The sequence below is a fragment of the Haliaeetus leucocephalus genome, unplaced genomic scaffold, assembly GCF_000737465.1.
Source record: "Haliaeetus leucocephalus isolate CR32 unplaced genomic scaffold, Haliaeetus_leucocephalus-4.0 Scaffold1000, whole genome shotgun sequence".
Classification (NCBI taxonomy): domain Eukaryota; kingdom Metazoa; phylum Chordata; class Aves; order Accipitriformes; family Accipitridae; genus Haliaeetus; species Haliaeetus leucocephalus.
The window spans coordinates 938,005-957,604 of NW_010973436.1; the positions used below are offsets into that span (position 1 = coordinate 938,005).

The 19,600-nt window shown below is 55.8% G+C and overlaps 2 protein-coding genes across 2 annotated transcripts in view; one reads left to right on the plus strand and one right to left on the minus strand.

Moving 5' to 3' along the window:
* The window catches only part of PPP1R12B (protein phosphatase 1, regulatory subunit 12B), a 144,003-nt gene extending 128,649 nt beyond the window's left edge, over positions 1-15,354 (minus strand). The window contains exons 1-2 of the mRNA XM_010584542.1: positions 15,350-15,354; positions 4,184-4,188 (exon numbers count right to left, since the gene is read on the minus strand). The gene's annotated coding sequence lies outside the window, so the exon portion shown is untranslated. The remainder of the gene's footprint in view (positions 1-4,183; positions 4,189-15,349) is intronic.
* On the plus strand, positions 6,877-14,603 carry CSRP1 (cysteine and glycine-rich protein 1). The gene is made up of 5 exons (XM_010584541.1): positions 6,877-6,988; positions 11,188-11,356; positions 11,756-11,882; positions 13,772-13,865; positions 14,174-14,603. Exons 1-5 carry the CDS (start codon positions 6,877-6,879, stop codon positions 14,248-14,250), a joined length of 579 nt encoding a protein of 192 aa, XP_010582843.1. The 3' UTR covers positions 14,251-14,603.
* Positions 15,355-19,600: the final 4,246 nt, after the last annotated feature.

Here is a 19,600-nt window from a genome sequence, read left to right on the forward strand (position 1 = left end):
CGGGCCCCGCGGAGCGGAGCGGAGCCCCCTCCCGCGGGCGGCCCCGGGCCCCGTCGCGGAGCCTCCGGGGCTGCCGCTCCTGCCGGCCCGGGGCGGGCAGCTCTCCATCCCTCCACGCTGCTGCATCCCCTCTAGCCCTCCATGCCCAGCCCTCCCCGGGCCCTCCGGCTGCACCCCCCGGGGCACCTCACCGGGGGTGGGATGCGAGGCTGGGGGCTGGAGACTGGAGCTGGGGGCACGGCCCCCGGCGTGAGCCCGTGGGGTGGGCGCGGGTGCCGTGGGGCCCACTGGGGCACGAGCGTGCACATGACACGAGATGCGGAAGCCAAAGCTCTTGCATCAGATCGGGTGAACTTTCCTAACCCGGCAGAGAGGAGAGTGGGCATCAAGGCAGCGCAGTCACTTCCCTTCAGGATGCCAAACTTTCTGCTGGTGTTAATCTCAACCCTCCGCTAAGCGTTCCCATTCCCTTTTTGCAAAGGGAAATGTCAGGGTTGTGGCCTCGGGCTGGGCCGTGAGCGGAGTCCTTGCGCCCCGTCCCCTCGCCAAAACGTGGGCTCTGCTGTTGCTTCGCTTTGCAGCCGGAAGAAAGCTTACACCCGGGGAGACTGAGCCGGCTCGATCCTCTCTGCTGGTGTGGACTGATGCCGCTTTACAGAGGAGATTTGCATTACTGAGGACCTGGCTGGGCACACGCTTGAGCACAGCTTCAGGTGTCGCTTTCCAAACCTCAGAGCCGGCAGCAGGGCCAGCATGTAGGAGGGGGTGTTAATTAGTGCTTGGCAAAAATACAGGATGCTGCCAAGTCATGGTATTACATAGAGGGAGGGATAGACTGGGTGAGAAGGTACAAATGCTAAAATAGTATTAGGTGTGAGATCGGCTTTGGGTGCTGCACCTGCTGGCTCTTTTGGTGGTGAGGCTGGAAAGGTGTGGTAGTGTTTGTGACCCCTCCTAGCCCTGGGCAGCACTCGCCACTTAACAAGTAACTCAGTGCTTGCTGGTGCTGCTGCTCGACAGACAGCGTGGTGCCTTCCCTGCTCCCGTGGGTTGGTGGGCACCGTCTGCCCAGCCTCAGGCTCGCAGCCGGCCTCTCCTGTCTCCTGGATTGGGCTGTCCCCAGCTGGGATGTCAGTGCCTGAACCCTGCCCCTGGAGCGGCTGAGCTCAATTCCCTGCTCCTGGGAGGCAGCACAAAATGACGAGGACATGACCGATCGGGGAAAATAAGGGCTTTACTTTGATTCCTGCAGGAGTCAGTAGTTTTCCTTAGCATACCTGAAAATGCTTTTGTTCTGGATAAAATTGGGATTTTCTTTGAGGAACCCAGTTGTGATAGGAAACTTTCAGTTTGCCTTTGTAACCAAAGGTTGGGAGCCATATGGTAAACCGGCAATGGTGTGTTAGTCCGCAGGCATGTCACGGCTGCTGAGTAGTCACCGATAGCCATGTCTGGCAGGTGGCTCAGCGTGGTGCTGGCCCAGCACTGGCCCCTTCCCTGGCCCAGCAAACCTGAAGGCTGCCTCAGCGGTGGCAGCAGAAGTAATGCCCGACTGTGTTGCTTTGGGAACCGTAGAGTAGATGAGCTATGTGTGAGGATCACTCTGGACCTCAGACCCTCCTGGCTTTCTCCTCTCACAGCAAAGCCCCCGGAGATGTCTGGTCTGATACAGCTGCATTGCCTGGGTCAGTTCTTTGGTTTCTCCATGGTGATGCCCATTATTTTGCCATGTCCCAGTGCTCACCAGCCTCAGGACCCCATTCTCCTCTTGCTTACCAGTTCGACATCACTGTATCACAAATGACCTTCATTTATCCTCATTTACACTGTTGGCAGCCCAGAGTCTCCTCGTGGCACTGCTCCACCCAGCTGGTTACATGGCAGGGGGACAGGGGGAACAGTTCTAACTTGCCTCTTGTAGGGTTATTTTTGCTTGTGGCCAGATGCTGTGAAAGCTGCTTCGTGACAAATGCTGTTTGTCTGGGGCAGAGAGTCCCCCATGGGCCTGATTGCAGTTACTGGTGCTGAACCCCTGATGCTCTGTCCTGGTGATTTCCCACGTGGTGTTATGTGTATCCCCATGAGCTGGTTCCTTTCTGCTCTGCCCAAATGCCTCATCTGTCTAGGTGCCTCCTTCTTCAAATTTCTGCTCATTTCATGGCTATGCCAGCTGCTCTCTAAACTGGAAGATGTTAATCAGACCCCAGGGCTTGGGGCTCCTACTATGGTTTCCTCCCCTTTGATTTGTCCCTTTGCCAGGCCATGTAATAATCCTGTGTGGACTGCTGTGAACATCATTAGGAGCAAATTTTGTGCAGCACTGATGGTGTTTTTCTGCCATCCACTTGTATTAACGCTCTCATTGGAAAAAAAAAAAACCTTTTACATGGGCCAGCATGAGTCTCCTGTTCCTCAGTGATCTCCTCCAAGCACAAAGTGATTGCTCTGCAATTAATTACTGTAGGATTTTAGCAGAACATCTGGGCACATTTGTGGGAAAGGTTTTCCAGCTATTGCAGAAGCTCGAATGGTTGAGCTGACATCCCGACGGCTGCAGAAAAAGTTCATTAGAGGATGAAGGGGGAGAACTTGCACTGCTCTGAGCAGTCCTGTAGTAATGAAGCTGTGTTCACATGGTGGTGGGTGCTGCTTTAGCTCCAGCAGTTAAAACCCAGCTGCTCTCAGGCAGGCAAAACGGTGATTGTCAGCTTTGGTGTGAGTGACATGAGCACACTGATCTTTCAACCCCCTCTAAGGAGAGGGTGGCCATGTATTCCTACTGCCTGATGGCTTGGCTTCATCTGCTCACTGCTTCCCCTTGCAGCCCAGGTTTAGATGACATCCCAAAGCACCAGGACATACTGGTTCCATACTGGTTTGTGCCTGGTTGTTTAGTGTAGCTTAGACTGCCTCCCAAACTGGAGCAACAGAAGCCTGTCTGAAAGGTCGGTGACGTCTGTAGCTTACCTTTGAAGCAGTGAACTGTACTGCTGCAGTGTCAGACATCAGACACTGAAATTAGAGTTAATCTCCAAAAAGTGTCACACTTGTGTGGTTCTGTGCAAGCCTCACTTGTGTCTATGCTTCCCAGCAATACAGCTGTTGGTAAAAGGATGGTATCTTGGTTTCTGAGGCCCCTTGCCTTATCCAGAACAGGTGATGGACCAGCTCTGGGGCTGAGCCATGCTTGGCACAGAGGATGCTGTCTGTAGGGGTCTGGTTGTGTTTGCTGCGAAGTTGTGGTACATGGGATGTGGAGCCGCAGGAGGGAGGAAAATAATCTCATTTTCTGGCAGCCATAGGTGTCTCTCTTGCCTATGCTCAGTGAGGTCTTTGGCTGCAGGACAGTCACCTCCTGTTCCTCATTCTGCATGGGTCTAAGAGTGATTTGGAGAAGTGTGACTGCAGTCAGTAAGTGGTGCAGTTAGACAGAATATGGTGCTCAGCTCCATGGTCAACGTACTCTGAAAAGAATGTTGAAAGGTTTGCAAGCTCTCCAACATATCTTAAAGCAGTCATTAATTAGGGAATTGGGATGATGGGTCTGTCTAGATGGCTATTGTAAGGATTTTGCTTCTGAGATGGCTGGTGCAGGTCCCAGGCTCTGTGAGCAGGGTGCTCCTATCCTTTTTTCCCCTGCTGATACTGACCTGTAACATAAACTGCTTTTTGGTCACTCGTGTGGCCTGCTGGGCTCTCGGCATGTGCCTGTGTATACTGTGGGCTAAGAGGGAATTCCCAGCAACTTATATCTTACCTCAGGCTTTCTCTGTGCCCAACTGTGAGCTATCACAAGCCCATGTATCCCCAGGACAAACCCATTTTCAGGGTCCTCCCCACAGAAAATCCATTCTGGCATGTGCCAGGAGGTCTTGCTGGCATGTGGCTTTGCTGGGGCTGCATCTGTGCTGCTGGGTGCTTCATGGTGAGACTCACCTGCTGAAATCACAGTGATGTTGTTTAAACTGTGTGGAGGCACCTGCAACCTTCCCATGGTGGATGGAGGAAAATAAGCTGCAAAAGGGCTTGAACTCCTCTTGTGGCAAACATCAGATGATCTTCACCCAGAAGCACCCTTTCTCCTCCTGTAGACTTACAGGCAGCTCAGGGGAAGGTGTCCCCACTGCTGACGTCTTGGTTTGGGGAAATGAACACTGCTGTTCGGGACAAACAAAGCCTCTTCCTTCACTGCTGCTGTGAAGGGGAAAAAAATGTGCTGTGGAGGCAAAGGGGAGCAGCTAGCTCCAAACCACGCCAGGCAGTTTGTCCCTGAGCATGCTTGCAGATGCCCTGGTTGTGGAGCAGGGAGTGATGGCAGGAGTGCTGAGGCAGAGGCTGCCTGCATGAAGCTGCCCACCAAAATCGGGGCTCTGAGTCTAAGAGATGGGGTCTGCCAGCTGTCATGTTTGGAAAGGGATGGGGGACACAGAGAAGCTGTAGCCAGTGTTGTGTTATTCCTGATGAGGGGTCTGACACTGGTGGGTACGGGGGCAAAAGGGCCAGTGGGCTCCCACACCATGCAGGCATGGGCATCTCCGCTGCCTGGGCCGGCAGGGGGATGCCGCTGGATGTTTCTGCCCTCCAAGGAAACTCCTGAACCAGGTCAGGCCCTCCTCCTGGTGCAGAGGGAAAAAACAGGCTCTGGAGAGAAACAGTTTGTGCCCTTTTAAGGCAATCCAAAGGCTGGGACTGGAACGATGAGGCTGGAAGGGAGGGATTTGGCACGGGCTGCGCAGTGGTGGGAAGCCCAGCCTGCAGGGTGTTCAGAAAAGAGACTTCCCGGCTGCTGCGATCACACCCCAAACACAGCTCCTTGGATCCCTGGAGCCAGCACAGCCTCTTCAGCCCCTGCTCCTGGTACCCTGTACAGCTCCGTCTGTCTGTCCTGCACCAAGACCCTCCATGCATCCAGGAGCCAGGAGCTGTGGCCAGGCTCGAGCAGGGCCAGTGCCTCTGCACAGCCCTGCCGGCGTGTCAGCCCTGACCCGCGCCCTGCCTGTCCTGCCTGCCCTGCCTGCTATTATAACAAGGTTGAGATCAATTTCCCTTTTCTATTGCCTGACAAAATACTCATACACAGGGAAGAGCACAGCTTTCCCATATACTGGAAGGTACAGAGATCTTGCCGTGCCTGTGAGCAGAGCTTTTGCAGTGCTTCGTCCTCCCTCATCTCCGTTTGATGTTTATACGGCCCCCAGTCCTGTTGTGTTTAGCATCCATCTCCCGACTGCCTGTCAGGCAGGGCAGTGCCACAGACTCAGCCCTTGAGTGGGAGATTGGACACCCAGAGATGGGGCTTCAGCTGCCTGAGGTGACCCAGGGATTTGGAGCTGCTACAAGGTGTGGGCTCAAAGGTTGTGCCCCCGGTGTGCCCTGGCAGACCCAGATCCCCTTCCTTATAGCCATGCAGCCGAGGCGAGGGAGGTGATGAGATCCTGCGCGTACCGTGGGGTGGCACACAGTATAGTGTGAAAATGGTGTTGGGTTTTGGGGACCTTGTCCTGCTGCTTCAGCTGTTCAGGAATTGGGAAGCACGTGGCTGTGCCTGCAGTGGGGAGGGTGACTTCTGCTGCTTTTGGCCATGTGGGAGCAGGACAGAGAATTACAGAAGTGTTGATGGAGAGGCCTCTGGAGACTTCCCAAGCTGCAGCTTGTGCCTATTGACCTTTCTTATATCACTGGGCACCACCGAAAAGTGTTTTGTTTTGTTGTCTTTGTAACAACCCTAGGTTGCTGTTAGATCCTCCTTAGCCTCCTCTTGGCCACACTCAAGCAGCCTGCCTCCCTTAGAATCTCCTTGTAGGACTTTGTTGCTTGGATGTCTTGAGGTTTATGTTGGCCTGGTCTTCAAAAGTATCAAGGCCCCTCTGGGCTGGAGCTCTGCTACTTGTGTTAGCTGCTCACAGTATTTTGGGGTTATCTGCAAATTTGCAGATCAAGGGGCCTCTTGATCATGTCTCATCAGATAATTTCAGGAAAGAGAAGAGAGAAATAGAAGCATTTATATCCTGCCAAGGGGCTGCATGGTTGCTTAGGTTGGTGCTCGGGTGTTTGCCCTGCACGTGAGCCTGTGTCCCTGGGGCTGCTGATTTCCCAGCCTCTGTGACTGTACCTGCAGTCCTGGAGAAGACTGAGATGCCGGAGTACAAGGGGAACCTGTGAGCGGTTGGCCAGGCACAGCATAAGCTAATGATGCTGTGGAGGACAGGGTGCCAGAGCCTGCTGTTTGCTGGTATCAGGGGTCAGCTCCTGCCCTTTGAGCTGCCCTGACTATACTTCTGCCCTGTGGTGGCAGAAATGGAAGAGATGTTTGGGGAGGAGAAGCTGGAACTGTTTCCAGCTGGGGTGACAACCTGTACAGTCTCCAGCACCAAGGATCAGTCACCCTGGCCATTGCTGCGTTGCCCTGTCGAGGGGTAATAGCAGGGCTGTGATCTAATGAGGTGCTGGTGCCATGGGTACCTCTGTAAGCACAGTCTCCCATCATTGTTCCGCTTTCTGCCTTTTCCTGGCACAGAAAGGAGCTGTGAGGTCCCATGGCTTCCAGGCCAGGGGGATTTCTACTGCTCCTGGCTGGCAGGACCAGTGGTCCCTAGGAGGCAGCTGATACTGCTGGGTGCTGTAATGATGGGTCCCGTGGGCATCCTGAGTTCTGCTAATTCTGCTAATTACCAGCCCTGGTAATTGTGAATCTGTGCAAACAGAAAACATCTGTGGGTGGTCTCTGCATGTGCAGATGTGGAACAGCTGATGGAGCACTGCTGGTGGGTGCCCACTCTGGCTGGCTTGCTCTGCCCCGTCCCTGCCTCCTGCCCGGTCAGCACCCTGTCTGACCTCCCGTCCTGATGCTGTTTCTGCCTGTGCTTTTTCTGTAGGATGCCAAACTGGGGAGGAGGAAAGAAGTGTGGTGTCTGTCAGAAAGCGGTGTACTTTGCCGAGGAGGTGCAATGCGAAGGCAGCAGCTTCCACAAGTCCTGCTTCTTGTGCAGTGAGTACCAGCCCTTCCCTCACCCCTCCCGCCCCATTTCCTGGCTCTCCGCCGGCTGGGCGCCCCATCATGTCCTGTTTATGGGCCCTATAAACGCTCTTTAGGATTTCTCTACAAACAGCCCGGCTGTGGGAGCTGTGTGGCAGGCTTTCCGCTTTTCTCCAGACTTGGAAGTTAGTTCTGCTGAAGGAACACAGATCATCCCAGGACACCAGGGGCCATCCAAGCTGTCAGGGCTGACTTCAGCCAGCACCCACGCAAAGACTTAGTCTGTCCGTACACCAGGGAAAGGCTAGGCTGAGTCCTCTAGACTATCTCCAGATGTTCGAGATTGGAGCATGAGACAGACTGAGGTGATGCTAGCTTTAGTCTTCTAAGTAAGTGGCTTTGCCACACTGAAAAGATGGTTGGGCCTTGGGAACTGGTGTGGGATCTGCCCCTGTGTCCCAGGAGATGATGGCAAGAAGCTGTGGTCCTGGCTCTTTGGCTGATGGAGTGCTAAAGCATCACCTCCAGCCTGCCTGCAAATCTGCTATTGCAGAGGGTGTCTCTGTTGTATGTTTGGACCCAAGTGTCACCTCCAGGGAAGGGCAGCAGAACAGGCTCTGGCTGTAGGTTAACTCAGCGCAGAGATCCCTTCCTCTGCCAGCTCTGCAGGATCCTTACAAGTACTCTTGTGTTCATGCTGCAGATCCCCAGACAGCCTTCCCCTCCATTTGGGGATACCAGGGCAGCACTGCAGGGACAGGTTAGTAGTGTTACGGTGCTGAGATCAGCTCTTTAAACTTGGGCCATCCACATCCAGGGGGGCTGCAGGACCTTTGAATAAAAAGATGATCACTGTCCTCAGCACATGTTTTACCAGATTTCTGTCCCCTGCCCTTGAAGACTATCACATAACAGAACTAGTGATTCTCATGTGCTAACAGGAGCATGCATATTGCCTGTGTCTGCTGATGGCTCATCAACACATTGCATCGGATACAGCAGCAGGAGTAGAAGTGCATCTTCGGAGCTGCCCTTGCAGCCGGGCCCCACTGAGGTTTAACGTTTTCTCAGCTGGCCCCTGTACCCTGTTCCCAGTCTCACCATCCCATTGCAGCAGGGAGCACAGACATGATCTTTTCCATAGCAAGCACTGCTAGGGTCTATAAACAGGCACACAGCTAGAACTAATCTCAGTAGACCTGTTCCAGCAGGGGACTACCAGTGTCCTCATGGGGCTGATCCCTGCTGTGCTCCTGTGTCCACCTGGCACAGATACTGGATACTTGTGGGCCAGCCTGCCTGGGATGCGACATGCACAGATGGATGCAGATGTGAGAGAGAGAGGCTGTTGCCACATCTCTGCTCCCTGTGCAGCATGAAGACCGGCCAACGTGGCCAGTAGCTCTCATATGTGGGAGTTTCCAGGCTGGAAATCTTGCTTTGGCTTGAGAGGACTAAGAAGGGGAATTGCGGGGAGGCTTTCCCCAGGCGGGCAGGGGAGTGGCAGGATGTGTCCTTATTGTGGCAGCTCTCTGCAGCAGGAAGTCTTGTTTCTTCTGCAGCCTCAGATAAGGAGGGTGGAGAATGTTACCCTTATCTGCCCCGCACCACTGGCTTTTACCATCTGAGTCCATATCATTGGAAGACCTCTGTATGGGGACTAAGATCCCATCGCACTGCATCTGCCCTTCCCTGTGACCCCTGTGCACACAGCTGGATTGCTAGGGAAAGCTGCTGCTGTGCCATGCTGGTACCCAGAGCACGGGGCAGGCCTCCAGGAGTCACGAAATCAGGCAAAAGGCATTGCTTTGGGAAGGGAATACATGGCCAAAGTAGGGAAGAAGGTCATCCCATGTCTGCTCATGGAAGCAAGTCACCAGGGAGTGGTCCAGAGCCGACTACAGCCAGGGCTCCTGTCCCTGTGCTTTGCAGATGTACATAATCGCACTCCACACGTACCCCAGCAGTTCTGCCCGTCCCGGCTGTGGGCTTCCCAGTTCAGGCTGTGGCTTGCATGCCAGCCCACAGTGCTGCCTGCTGTTCCCAGTCCTGTGCCACACGCTGCAGGTGATGCTGAGCTGCGCTGAACTCCTGTGTTCCCAGCCTGTTCCCCAGTGCTGTGTTTGGGTCTCATCAGGGAACTGAAGCCATTATCTTTAGGGGAGAAAAACAAATAGTTTGACCTGCCAAAAAAATAATCAAAAAGGAGCCAAACCTACCACAGTGCATTAGAACTGGAGATCGGCTCAGGGAGTGACTCGGTGATTGACTCAGTGGCATCGATCCAACTGAGTCAATAGTACATGGCAGAAATGTACTGTAATGAGACCGTTTGGCCTCTGAAAGTAGCAGCAGCTCTTTAATTGTTTTGTGGAGCAACTCCACTGCTCTTAGAATAACAAAGGGTCCTTAACTCCATGAGTGCAGTGTGCTGGAATTTCTGCAATGCAGAAACCCGGGAATTGGGGGCTGATTTCTAGGAAGCAGACTGGGAGAGAATTTTTCTGCTGCCTCTCAAAGTGTCTGTGGCTAGTAAAGATGAGGGACAGTGAAAGCTTAGGTTAGAGCTCTAAATCCATCCAGCTTGGTGGGAAAGACAGATGCCATTGAGATCATTCACTCCCACCCCTAGGACAAAGCTCTTTAAATGTGCCAGTAAAAGTGCCCAAATTCCCCTCCTGGAGGGTCTGTCTGACTGCAGCGTTGCTCCTGATGAGCTCCAGTGTAATGCAGAGGCAACTCCAACACTAGCCCATTAGCTTGGCAGCTACAGGACCAGTTAACCAGAGCTGGTCTTTCTCAACAGAGATGTGTGCTCCATCCCCAGCTCCTGCCGTGGTGGGATGGGGGAGCCCGTAGCCAGGAGAGGACCCTGCCAGATCCTCCTTAGAAGGCAGGAGACATTTCCCTTTCCACCTCCTTCTCCCAGCAGCAGCACACGGGGTTCTCTGTGGCCCCGGAGGAGAAGCACCATATTTAGTAATTGGGCCGGGGAAAGCTGCCTCTCGCCCAATGCCGCGGTTTGCGCTGCCCCAAGAGGAGAGCTCTGCTGTGTTTGCATTCCTGCAATATTGGTAAAGGCCAAGAGACTTTTCTGCTGAAGAAGAGGCCAATGGGCTGCTGGGAGCCTCGACATTTAAGGCATGTAAGGGGGATGGGTGAAAGCTGTGTCTCAGCCGTATCAGGATCTGTCTTGGGGCTGGCTGCCAGCACTGTGGACTCTGCCCCAGGCATCTGGATCCTGCACCAGGGCAGGTAAACACTGGAGATGACTGTGAGCCCGTTTGGGTGCTGCTTGTCTGCCGCTCCGGCTTGCTGGGCGGCGTGTTCCAGGAAGGGTTTGGAAGCCTACGTGGAGGCTGAGATCAGAGCTGGGACAGGAGTCAAGAAAACCTAAAAATCAAGATAAGAGTGTGTGTGGCCTGAGCCCAGCACTAAGCTCAAGCTCTGGATGGGCTCAGCTGGGACCCCGAGCCTGGCTGCTGTGTCTTCCTGTCCCATCTTACATCGCGTATTGATCCCCAAGGCTTGAACACCCAGCTGAGTTAGTGTTCCTCACCTGAGACCACCCTATGCATACATCCTAATCATGGCACGGACCAGGGGTGACACATTAGCATGAACTCTTCCATTGTGGTCTCAGAGTCTGGAGAGGCAACCGTGCGCAACAGCATAATGTGCCAAAAAAACTTACAATGCACCAGCTGTGGTAACAGCTGCAGGTCTGCTCTTAGTCTGTCTAAACACAAGGAAAAATGAGTTTGCTTACTTTACTTTCCCCCAAGTGCCTATTGCTGTGTATTTGCAGTGGACTAGGCAGAGCTGGAGCTTGAGGTGCAGTGGGGCAGAGACGTCCATCCCTGTGGTTGTGAATCCTGCAGTGATTTGTAAGGAAATTTCACACCACCCCCCCCCCCCCCTGGTTTAAGGGCATCTCCAGGATACCAGCATCAAGAGGGTTAACAGAGCTTTTTCTTAGTATCAACCTTGTAGCTTTGGTGGTTGCTTCCTTTTAAAGCCAGACAATGTTCTTGTTGTGATCCTTATCTCTGGCTGTTTTGCATGCATTTGGTTTAACAAGGATCTTGTCTAGGGTTTCCTTACTCCTTGAAAGCTGAGCTGCTCTATCCCTTGTGAGGACTTGTTTTCTGCAGCTAATTAGCGAGCTCTGGATGAGCAGGCTAATGGCACGGCTCTCCCCTCTTTTCTAGTGGTCTGTAAGAAGAACTTGGACAGCACCACTGTTGCTGTGCATGGAGAGGAGATCTACTGCAAGTCCTGCTACGGCAAGAAGTACGGCCCCAAGGGCTATGGATACGGGCAGGGAGCAGGGACCCTGAGCACTGACAAGGGCGAGTCTCTGGGAATCAAATATGAAGAGTGAGTTTAAGTCTTGTTTTTGAAATTGAGGCTGTTGTGAGCACCTTCTCCCCCACATCTTTCCGCTTGTGATGCTCGGCTGTGTAGTCCATGCTGAACTTCTAGCAGTATCTAATCTGGAGGGTGCTGTGGGCTGCCCTGCCTTTCTGCTCCTCAGGGGAAACCAGCTGAACCCTATTTGCAGGGTGGGATGAGGCTTGACAGGACATGTCCCCATTGCCTGAGCATTCTGCCCATCCCCCCCTACCATGCAGCTGTGAGGCTGAAGTTGCCATGGGGCTCAACACATTGTGCCTAAAGCTTCAGGCCCTTCATGGGGTTGGGGTTTGTGATCCCATAGCTCTTCCCTCCTCCATCTTGCTTGTGCAGCCCTGATCATGAACTCCCTCCCATCCACAGGGGCCAGCCCCACCGACCCACCAACCCTAACGCATCCAGAATGGCCCAGAAAGTCGGAGGTGCTGATGGGTGCCCCCGCTGTGGTCAAGCGGTGTATGCAGCCGAGAAGGTGATTGGAGCTGGAAAGGTAAGAAGGGGTATGGAGTGGATGGGGCACGCACATGACACAAGTTGCTGTGTGGCAGGGAGACCTTCAGAGAAGGTCTTGACCTGACCCACAGGCTGCTGCAGGCTGGGCTGCCAGCGCCTTCAGCCAGGGCTAGGCTTGGGGTCCGGTGGCCATGCTCACCGGGAAGCCGGGCACCAAAATGAGATCTTGGCATGTGTAGAAACCAGGTTCTCCATTACTCTTACAGACTTGTAGATGGGAGAGAAATATGTTTTATACTAAATATTTGGAGCGCTGCTCAGCAGAGGTCGCATTGGACATCCCTGCTGCTAGATGTGTTGGGAGGATGAGCAGTGACGTGGGCCATGGCCACTGCCACCACTAACTGAACAAGTGCAACAGCCAGTGAGCCTTCTTCACCCTCTGCTGCAGGCTGGGATGCTGCAGCCCAAATCTGGGGCAGGGAATGAATTCCAGTGGTCAGCGCTGCCCACAGGCAGGGCAACGTGCTTGGAGGTGTGGGCACGGGCTTGGTGCATCCATCCCTCTTGGGCTGTTTTGCTGGTGGACTGGGTCTGCTCAGGGTCAGAGGTAAAGGACATTCTGCAACAGCCCTCACACTTCCTCTGTCAAGTTCATCTCTTCACCAGGGTCCCTTGCGTCCCGAGCTGTGGCCTTGTGCTAGCCCAGCTCTGGGAAGCCCTCTGTAAGGCATGGGGACACCTTCTGCTCTGTCAGCCCTGGGACTCCGGATGAGGTCCCTGCCCCAAAGCACCCTTCCCTCTGAGGTCAGGTACATGTGCAGAGCTTGCCAAGGCAGCTGGGTCAGGCTGCTTGGCTTTGTGCTGCAGGGAACGGGGTGGCCATGCTGGGAAAGCCTCACCGCCTCGCTGGTGACGTTGGGTCACTGACTGACCCCTGGTGTGCTCTGTCCTCCCTCAGGTTTCTCTGTTTGTCCTCTGTCCCAGAGCAAGGAGAGGAGGCAGCTAGTCAACAGAAAGGGCCTCCCAGCATCATCATACCCTAGCTGGCAGTGCAGGGATTTGTGATGGACATGTTGAGGGTCAGCCCAGGGTCAGAAGCCAAGCTCACCCTTAAAATCATGATCTGAGCTTCCTGGTAGGCTTTTGGCCTCAGTGTTTACGGGGAACCAAAGCTGGCAAAGCAATTACACTCAAGCAAACCCAGAGAGGATTCCAGAGCATGTATTTCATGTGCTAATGTTTGCTGGATGACTCCATCTGCTACCTCCTCCTCCAGCCCCCTAATTTCACATTTTCTTCCAAAAAAGGTTTTATGTTTTCTAAAGTGTTTATTTAAATTCCTCTGTGAGCAGCTCTGGCTACTCTAGGTCTGCTCAAAGGCTGTGAGCTCATTTATCCCCAAAGGACTGGTGGAGCCATGGGGGGGTGTTATTTTTAAACACTGGCTGATTTCTGCATTCTTAGTATCTGTTTGCTGCCTTCCTTGGAGCTGTAGTTGTATAGGGGCAGGTGTCCCAACCCTGCTGCCACCCCCCAGGCTAACGTACAGCAGCAGTGGATCTCAGCTGGATAACTCAGGGGATTTATCATGCTGCTCGAGAGAGGACAATCTCCAAACAGGGGGGTCATTGCTCCTTACAAATTATTGTACAAATTATTCTACAAATGACCGCTGCGAGTGGGGGTGAAAGCTCTCTAAAACCAGATCAACGTGGGAGCAGTGACCACACCTGATGTTTCCTCTCTCCATCTTCCCCCTGGGGCTGGGAGGACCGCTCATTCCAGAGAAAAGCTTTCATCCCTTTCAGACCTCTTTGCCAACTGCTTTGGGTCAGAAACAGAAAAGTGACCCCATTTGGTAGCCAAAGCATTTCTGCCCTGTCCCCGGGTGTTGTCTGACCAGGCTCTGCTCCTGTCCCACAGTCCTGGCACAAGTCCTGCTTCCGCTGTGCCAAGTGTGGCAAAAGCCTGGAGTCCACCACCCTGGCAGACAAAGACGGGGAGATCTACTGCAAAGGTGAGTGCCACCTTCCCTGCTGGCTTGTCCTGGACTCTGAAGGGTGGAGGCAGGGGGTGAAAACCCCTGTGCAGGGAACGAGGATGGGGCTGAGGTTTGGGGAGGTGGTGGCCCCAGCAGCTCCGTATGGGGACTGGCTGTGCCAGCTGGCTGCAGAACTGGGGGATTTCCCACTGTGCCTGGGGCCTCTCTGTTTGCCCAACAAATATGGCAAACCCTGTCCCATTAGGCAGTGCCTGCTTTGAGAGGAGGACCTGCTCGTGTTCAGCTGCTGGCCTTACTCGTCTCTCCCCTCCCGTCCTCTGCAGGTTGCTACGCCAAGAACTTCGGTCCCAAGGGCTTTGGCTTTGGGCAAGGCGCCGGGGCGCTCGTCCACTCGCAGTGAGGCACCAGGAGCCAGGCTCTCTGCTCGCTCAGGGCTTGTCCGTACCACCTGCCTGTGCTGCCTGACCCTTCCTGCACCTGCCGTGAGCATCCTCACCATCATCAATAGCCACCCGCTGCTTCACAGCACAAGCCCCTTCCTCCCTGCCCGGACCCAGCGCACCCCGAAGCTGTGGAAGTCCCAGCATCGTCCCCATCAGGTCCTGCTGGTGCGGGTGCTGGCAGGGAGATAACTCATACCCACCTGCAGTGGGGCCCGTACGCCCAAAATGTTCTGCTCAGCGTTGCCCATCCTGCCAGGATGTGTGCTCAGCCGTGCCATGCTGTGTCACCGAGCAAGCAATAAACATCAAAGCTGACCCACACTTGGCCTTGCCAGAGAGTTTATTCCCCATCTGGAGCTGAGGAGGTGCACTGGGTGACCAGAGCTGGAGGTCAGGAGGTAGAAGGAGGATGGGAAATGTTTGCAATCGTGGCTTGCGATTAAAGCAGGAGGGCAGGAACTACTTGGTGCAATTTGACATGACCCAGCTGTGGCCAGCTGAGCTCTGCTGGTCGGCTGGGCTGGGCTCTCCCCGTGCTCCTGTGGTGCATAACCATTTCAAAGGCAGCGGTTAATACTGGGAGGCCCAGGACAGACCTTCCTGGGTGTGTTGGTAGCACAACACGTGCGCACGCCCTATCGAAACCCCTATCAGTGCTTCTATGTGGCATCTCTCCAAACAGGCAAGCCCAGCAGTGCTGAATAATTAACAACTTTTCACCTACTCCCTGGATTTTTAGCAGCACTGTGGATCATTAAGCCGTCAGTTTGGCAGCTTCCCAGATTTAATTCATTTTCATCTAAACTCTTTACTTTCTTTCTGTGATTCTCTCATTTGACTGGTGTGACATACCCACAAGATCAGCCTCGCTGCAGCTTAGAGTTATGAACTCCACAGGGAATTTAGTTTTGGGTTTTTTTTTTTAAGTTATAAACATTGTGGTTGAGTAAATGAGATGGGTAGTGTTTTGAGAAGCACAACAGAAGCAGAAATCCTTTTGTGGGGCAGGACTTGGGCTCCTTTATCAACTCAAGCACTTTCCCCCATTCATCACACCCTTGGTTTTTACATGAAGTTTTTGAAGTTGAGATGGGGAGTAAGCTCTTTAAACATCTCCAGAAATCCCCCCACCCTCAAGGTTTTGCAGCCTGGGACCCAAATTCTAGCTGGTCCCATTGCTCTGGAGTGTGTGGTTGGGGTTTGGCGAGGCTATAGCAGATGGCACTTGGTGTGTGGAGCAGACAGCCCAGGCTCAGGGATGTGGTAGTGGGTCGGAAGCTGTAGCACAGCAGGGTCATGTACCACCCTCAGTGTGGAGACCGAAACCTGGCTCCCTCGTTTGGCAGAGGCCCTGCTCCCCCACAGAGGTGTGGGAAGTTAGGAAGCTGCCTGCTTTCTCCAGGAGTCTGCAGTGGATGCTGTGCTGCTGGGGCATTTCAACTGGATGTGCCACAGGCAGGGATGGCACCCAAGCAATGCTGTTTAGTCAGTAAAGGTAGAACAAGTCTTTCTTTAGTCTCTTCTTCCATAGTTGTAGAGGTTGTATCAGAGAGAGGGGAGGTACTGACATATCACATGTGTGATGGACCCCGTAGAGGCCATTTGCTCCTGGAGGCCTGGTCAAAGCCAGGAGAAAATGCTGGATTGGAGTTTCACAGGGACACAGAAAGGCGTAGGGTGGAAGGGCCCTGCAGAGGTCTCGAGTCCAGCCTCCTGCTTAAGGCAGGACTAGCTCCAAAGGTCAGGTTGATCAGAGCCTCTGGTGTCCGGTCAGATTTGGAAACCCTCCAAGGATGGAGGTCCCACCACTATGGGTCTTGTCGGCGTTGCACCATACACCTAGAGAAGGTTACTTTCCTTATGTGCATCAAAGTTTCCCTTGTGGCACCTGTGCCCATTGTCTCCTGTCCTTTTGCCATGCACTGCTGTGTCTCCCTTCTCCACAACCCTTCTCTAAGTAGCGGAAAACTCTCTTCTCCAGGCTGGTGGGTCTCTGCTGAGCTTTCAGCCCCAAAGGTCCCAGGTGACAGCATGGGCAGTGTCCTGGGACAGGGACCTTGCCCTGAGGGTTTGCAATTGGTGCTGCACCCCTGCTGAAGTTGCACTGCTCACCTGAGAATGGCTTAGGGAGTGACAGAGACCAACACCCACAGTATTAGCAGAGGCTGTCGTCATGGTGAGACCAGCAGAGGCATCGCTGGGGCTGCACATCCAGAGGGCATGAGGTGGGCCGGAGGAGGTGATGGGGCAAGGCCCAGGAGAAGCAGGGTGGGATTAGAGGGGCTTTAGGGGCATCCCCCGCCCAAACTGCCGCGGGACGGCTGCGACCATCTGCTACCCTCTGCTGGTTACTGCTCCCCGTGCACGGCCACAGCCTGGTGCCGGTCAGCCGGACGTGTCTGGACACCAGCACCCAAGTGTTGTCCAGCTCCCTTTAGAGGCGGCAGAACCACATTGCACCCAGCAGTACCCACCCCTCCCTGCTGCCGGCATGGGGGGCTGCCAGCCCTTGGAAAAGGGGCTGTGGGACCCAAACCTACCTCTGCAGAGACAAACCAAAGGGTCGGCTCATGGCCGAGCACCCTGCAGCCTGGAGGCTGGTGGCGATGGTACCACCCTAAAGGGTCAGACTGGAGCCCTCTGAGCCCCATGGCCAGTGGTGCCAGGGGATCTTGCGGCAGGGGATGCCACAGTGCCACCACTCCATCCTGGCCATGAGCGCTTTGTGGGAATGTCATCCCAGTGGCTGCTGAGCCACCCCAGGGCAGGATTTCCCCCCCCAGCTGAGCCCCGGCAGCCCCTGTTGCCTGCCTGTAAGGGCTCTGTGTGGACGGGATATGTGTGGGGACCACGGGCAGCCCACGGAGCAAAGCCTTTTGCTTGCTGGCAGCCTGATGCAGAGAGTCCCGTTGGGTTTGCTGGAGGGCAGGAGCTGCCTCCCCTGCAGGTCTGGGAACGGACAGCTGGGAAGAGAGGAGCAGAGAAAGACTTCGTCAGAGCTCCACGGCTATGGGAAAATGACCTTCCCTTGGTGGCTGGAGCCTGGAGAGGCAGAGAGCAGCGGAGCTGAGGCCTTGGGGAGGGGGGGGGTGGCAGCCCTTGGCTCTCCCCAGGGTGGTAAGGGGGGGAGATCAGGCTGGCTGGTGAACCAAAAGTGCCCACGGACATCCCAGCTCGCCAGAGCGGAGCCAGGAGCAACAGTCCCAAAACTATTCACCCCCAAATTTCCAGGGCTCAGCATCCCTGGAGCTGAGCTTTACCTGTGTGTGGGAAAACAGCCTTGGATGCTCCTTTGGGGGGAGAACCCACACATTTGCTCTGCTCCTCCCGAAAGTGCTGGGGTGCTTGGCGTGACCTCCGGGGCTGCGCTGGCCCCCCTGGCTGTGCCCAGCCCGGTGCTCCCTTTGGCTGCGGGGGTGGCAAGGGCCGGCGGGGAGCTGGGGCCACCTGACGTCACGAAACCGGGTCTCCTGGGACACCCGGGATCTCTGCCAGCGTGGTGAGGTTGGCCCCGGGGAGCACGAACCAGTTCCTGGCTCCGCAGCCGCTGCCCTGCCCTCTTAATGAGGGATAATTAGGTGCATCTCATCGGAGCTGCAGACTTGCCCCCCGGCTATGCCGGCTGCAGGCAATGCCCCTGGCAGGGACTGGGGACAACGGAGTGGCTGAGGAAAGAGGGGGTCCAGCTGGGGGGCGCCGGAGGGGGGGGGTTGCACTAGCAGCATGATTCTGGAGGTATGGGCTGGGGCAGCAGCTGTGTGCCAGGGAGCCGTGGGCTGACCTGCAGGTTGCCAGCCCCAGACAGTGACCCCGGCACATCCCTGGGGGGAATTTTTCCCCTTCCAGATCTCCTGGGTGAAGGGACCTGCACCCTCAGCATCTCCGGGGGCACATCCAGCCACCTAGCAGTCTGTGACCGTCACCCCCTTTGGCAGCCCATGGCCATCGCCAAGGCCCCAGATGTCCCTGCTGGCAGCCCGGCAAGGCACGGTGAACCCCTCTGTGCGAGGCACTGGCACAGGAACAGACAAAGCTGCGGTGGCCGGGAACGAGACAGGCTGGAAAGAAGACGGGTGTTTTGCTGCAGGGGAGGGTGGACTCAGGCGGGACAGGGCTGCGCTGTGCTGTCCTGGCCTTGCTCTGGGGGTGTATCCCCCCCTGCACAGGTCACACAATGCTGGAGGATTTTGGTCCTCACTGTGGGACAGGCTGGGGGCTGCAAATCCCTGTCCCAGGGGATTTGGGGAACAGGAGTTCTGTGTGCTGAGGGCTGGGCCAGCACCCTTGGGTGCAGGGCTGGGTGGGTGGTGGGTGTCAAGGGCTGTCCCCATTGCAGGGCAGCCCTGCACAGCCATCTCGGAGTGGTGACACCAGACATCTGCTGTCTGTGTGTGTCCCCCCTCCTGGGTCCCACCCAGGGGTCCCCACAGCCCCTGCCTGGCTGGTGCTGCGCCCACAGCCCCCTGCCCTTGGTAGTACTGCACCCCATAACCCTCTGCCCTGGCTGGTGCTGAACCCCATAACCCCCTGCCCTGGCTGCAACTGCACCCCATTGTGCCTTCCTGGCTGGCACTGCACCCCACAGCCCCCCCACCCCAGCTGGCACTGCAACCCACAGCCCTATCTGCAAGTGAAACTGTGCCCCATAACCCTGTGCCTGGATGGCGCTGCACCCCACAGCCCCCGGTCCCCACTGGCACTGCACCCTATAGCCCTGTGCCAGCTGGCACTGCACCCCCCGACAGCTGGCACTGCACCCCATGCCCGGGCTCCCATGCAGAAGTCTCCAAACCCTGCCCCGACACTGCTGCCATGCAGACCCATGCCCACACCTTCCCTGTTCACACGAGGACCCTGGGGGCAGCGCCTGCCCGCGAGCACCCCAAAAGCACCTCCTGGGTGAAGCAGGGCTGCACGGGGCCTGGCTGGGCCTCGCCTGGGTGTGAAGGGTGCCTGCGCGGCAGGAGGGGCCAGGCAAGGCGGGGAGGAATGCGAGTGGGAGAGCGGCCGGGCATGTAGAGACAGCTCCTGGGGTGCGCGGCGCCGGGGATCCCACACGCTGCACGGGGCAGGGAGCAGAGCCCTGGCAACAGGGCTGGCAGCCGGCATGGGGCACCCCATCGCTCACCCCCTCTGAGAGCCAGGGAGCGGAGGGCGGCAAGGTCCCTGGGGGCAGCACAGCTGCCGTGGGGGTCCTGGCCCTGGGGAGCTCGGCTCTGACGTGGAGGGGCTGGAAATCCCCTGGCGGGTGATGCCCAGCTGCGCCGACACGAGGTGCTGAGGATCCCTGGGGGCTGAGGAGCCACT

Coding starts and splice junctions, on each gene's coding strand:
- CSRP1 (XM_010584541.1), top strand. CDS start 6,877: ATGCCAAACTGGGGAGGAGGAAAGAAGTGTGGTGTCTGTCAGAAAGCG. Junction 11,357..11,755: donor CTGGGAATCAAATATGAAGA/GTGAGTTTAAGT, acceptor TCCCATCCACAG/GGGCCAGCCCCACCGACCCA. Junction 11,883..13,771: donor AGGTGATTGGAGCTGGAAAG/GTAAGAAGGGGT, acceptor CCTGTCCCACAG/TCCTGGCACAAGTCCTGCTT.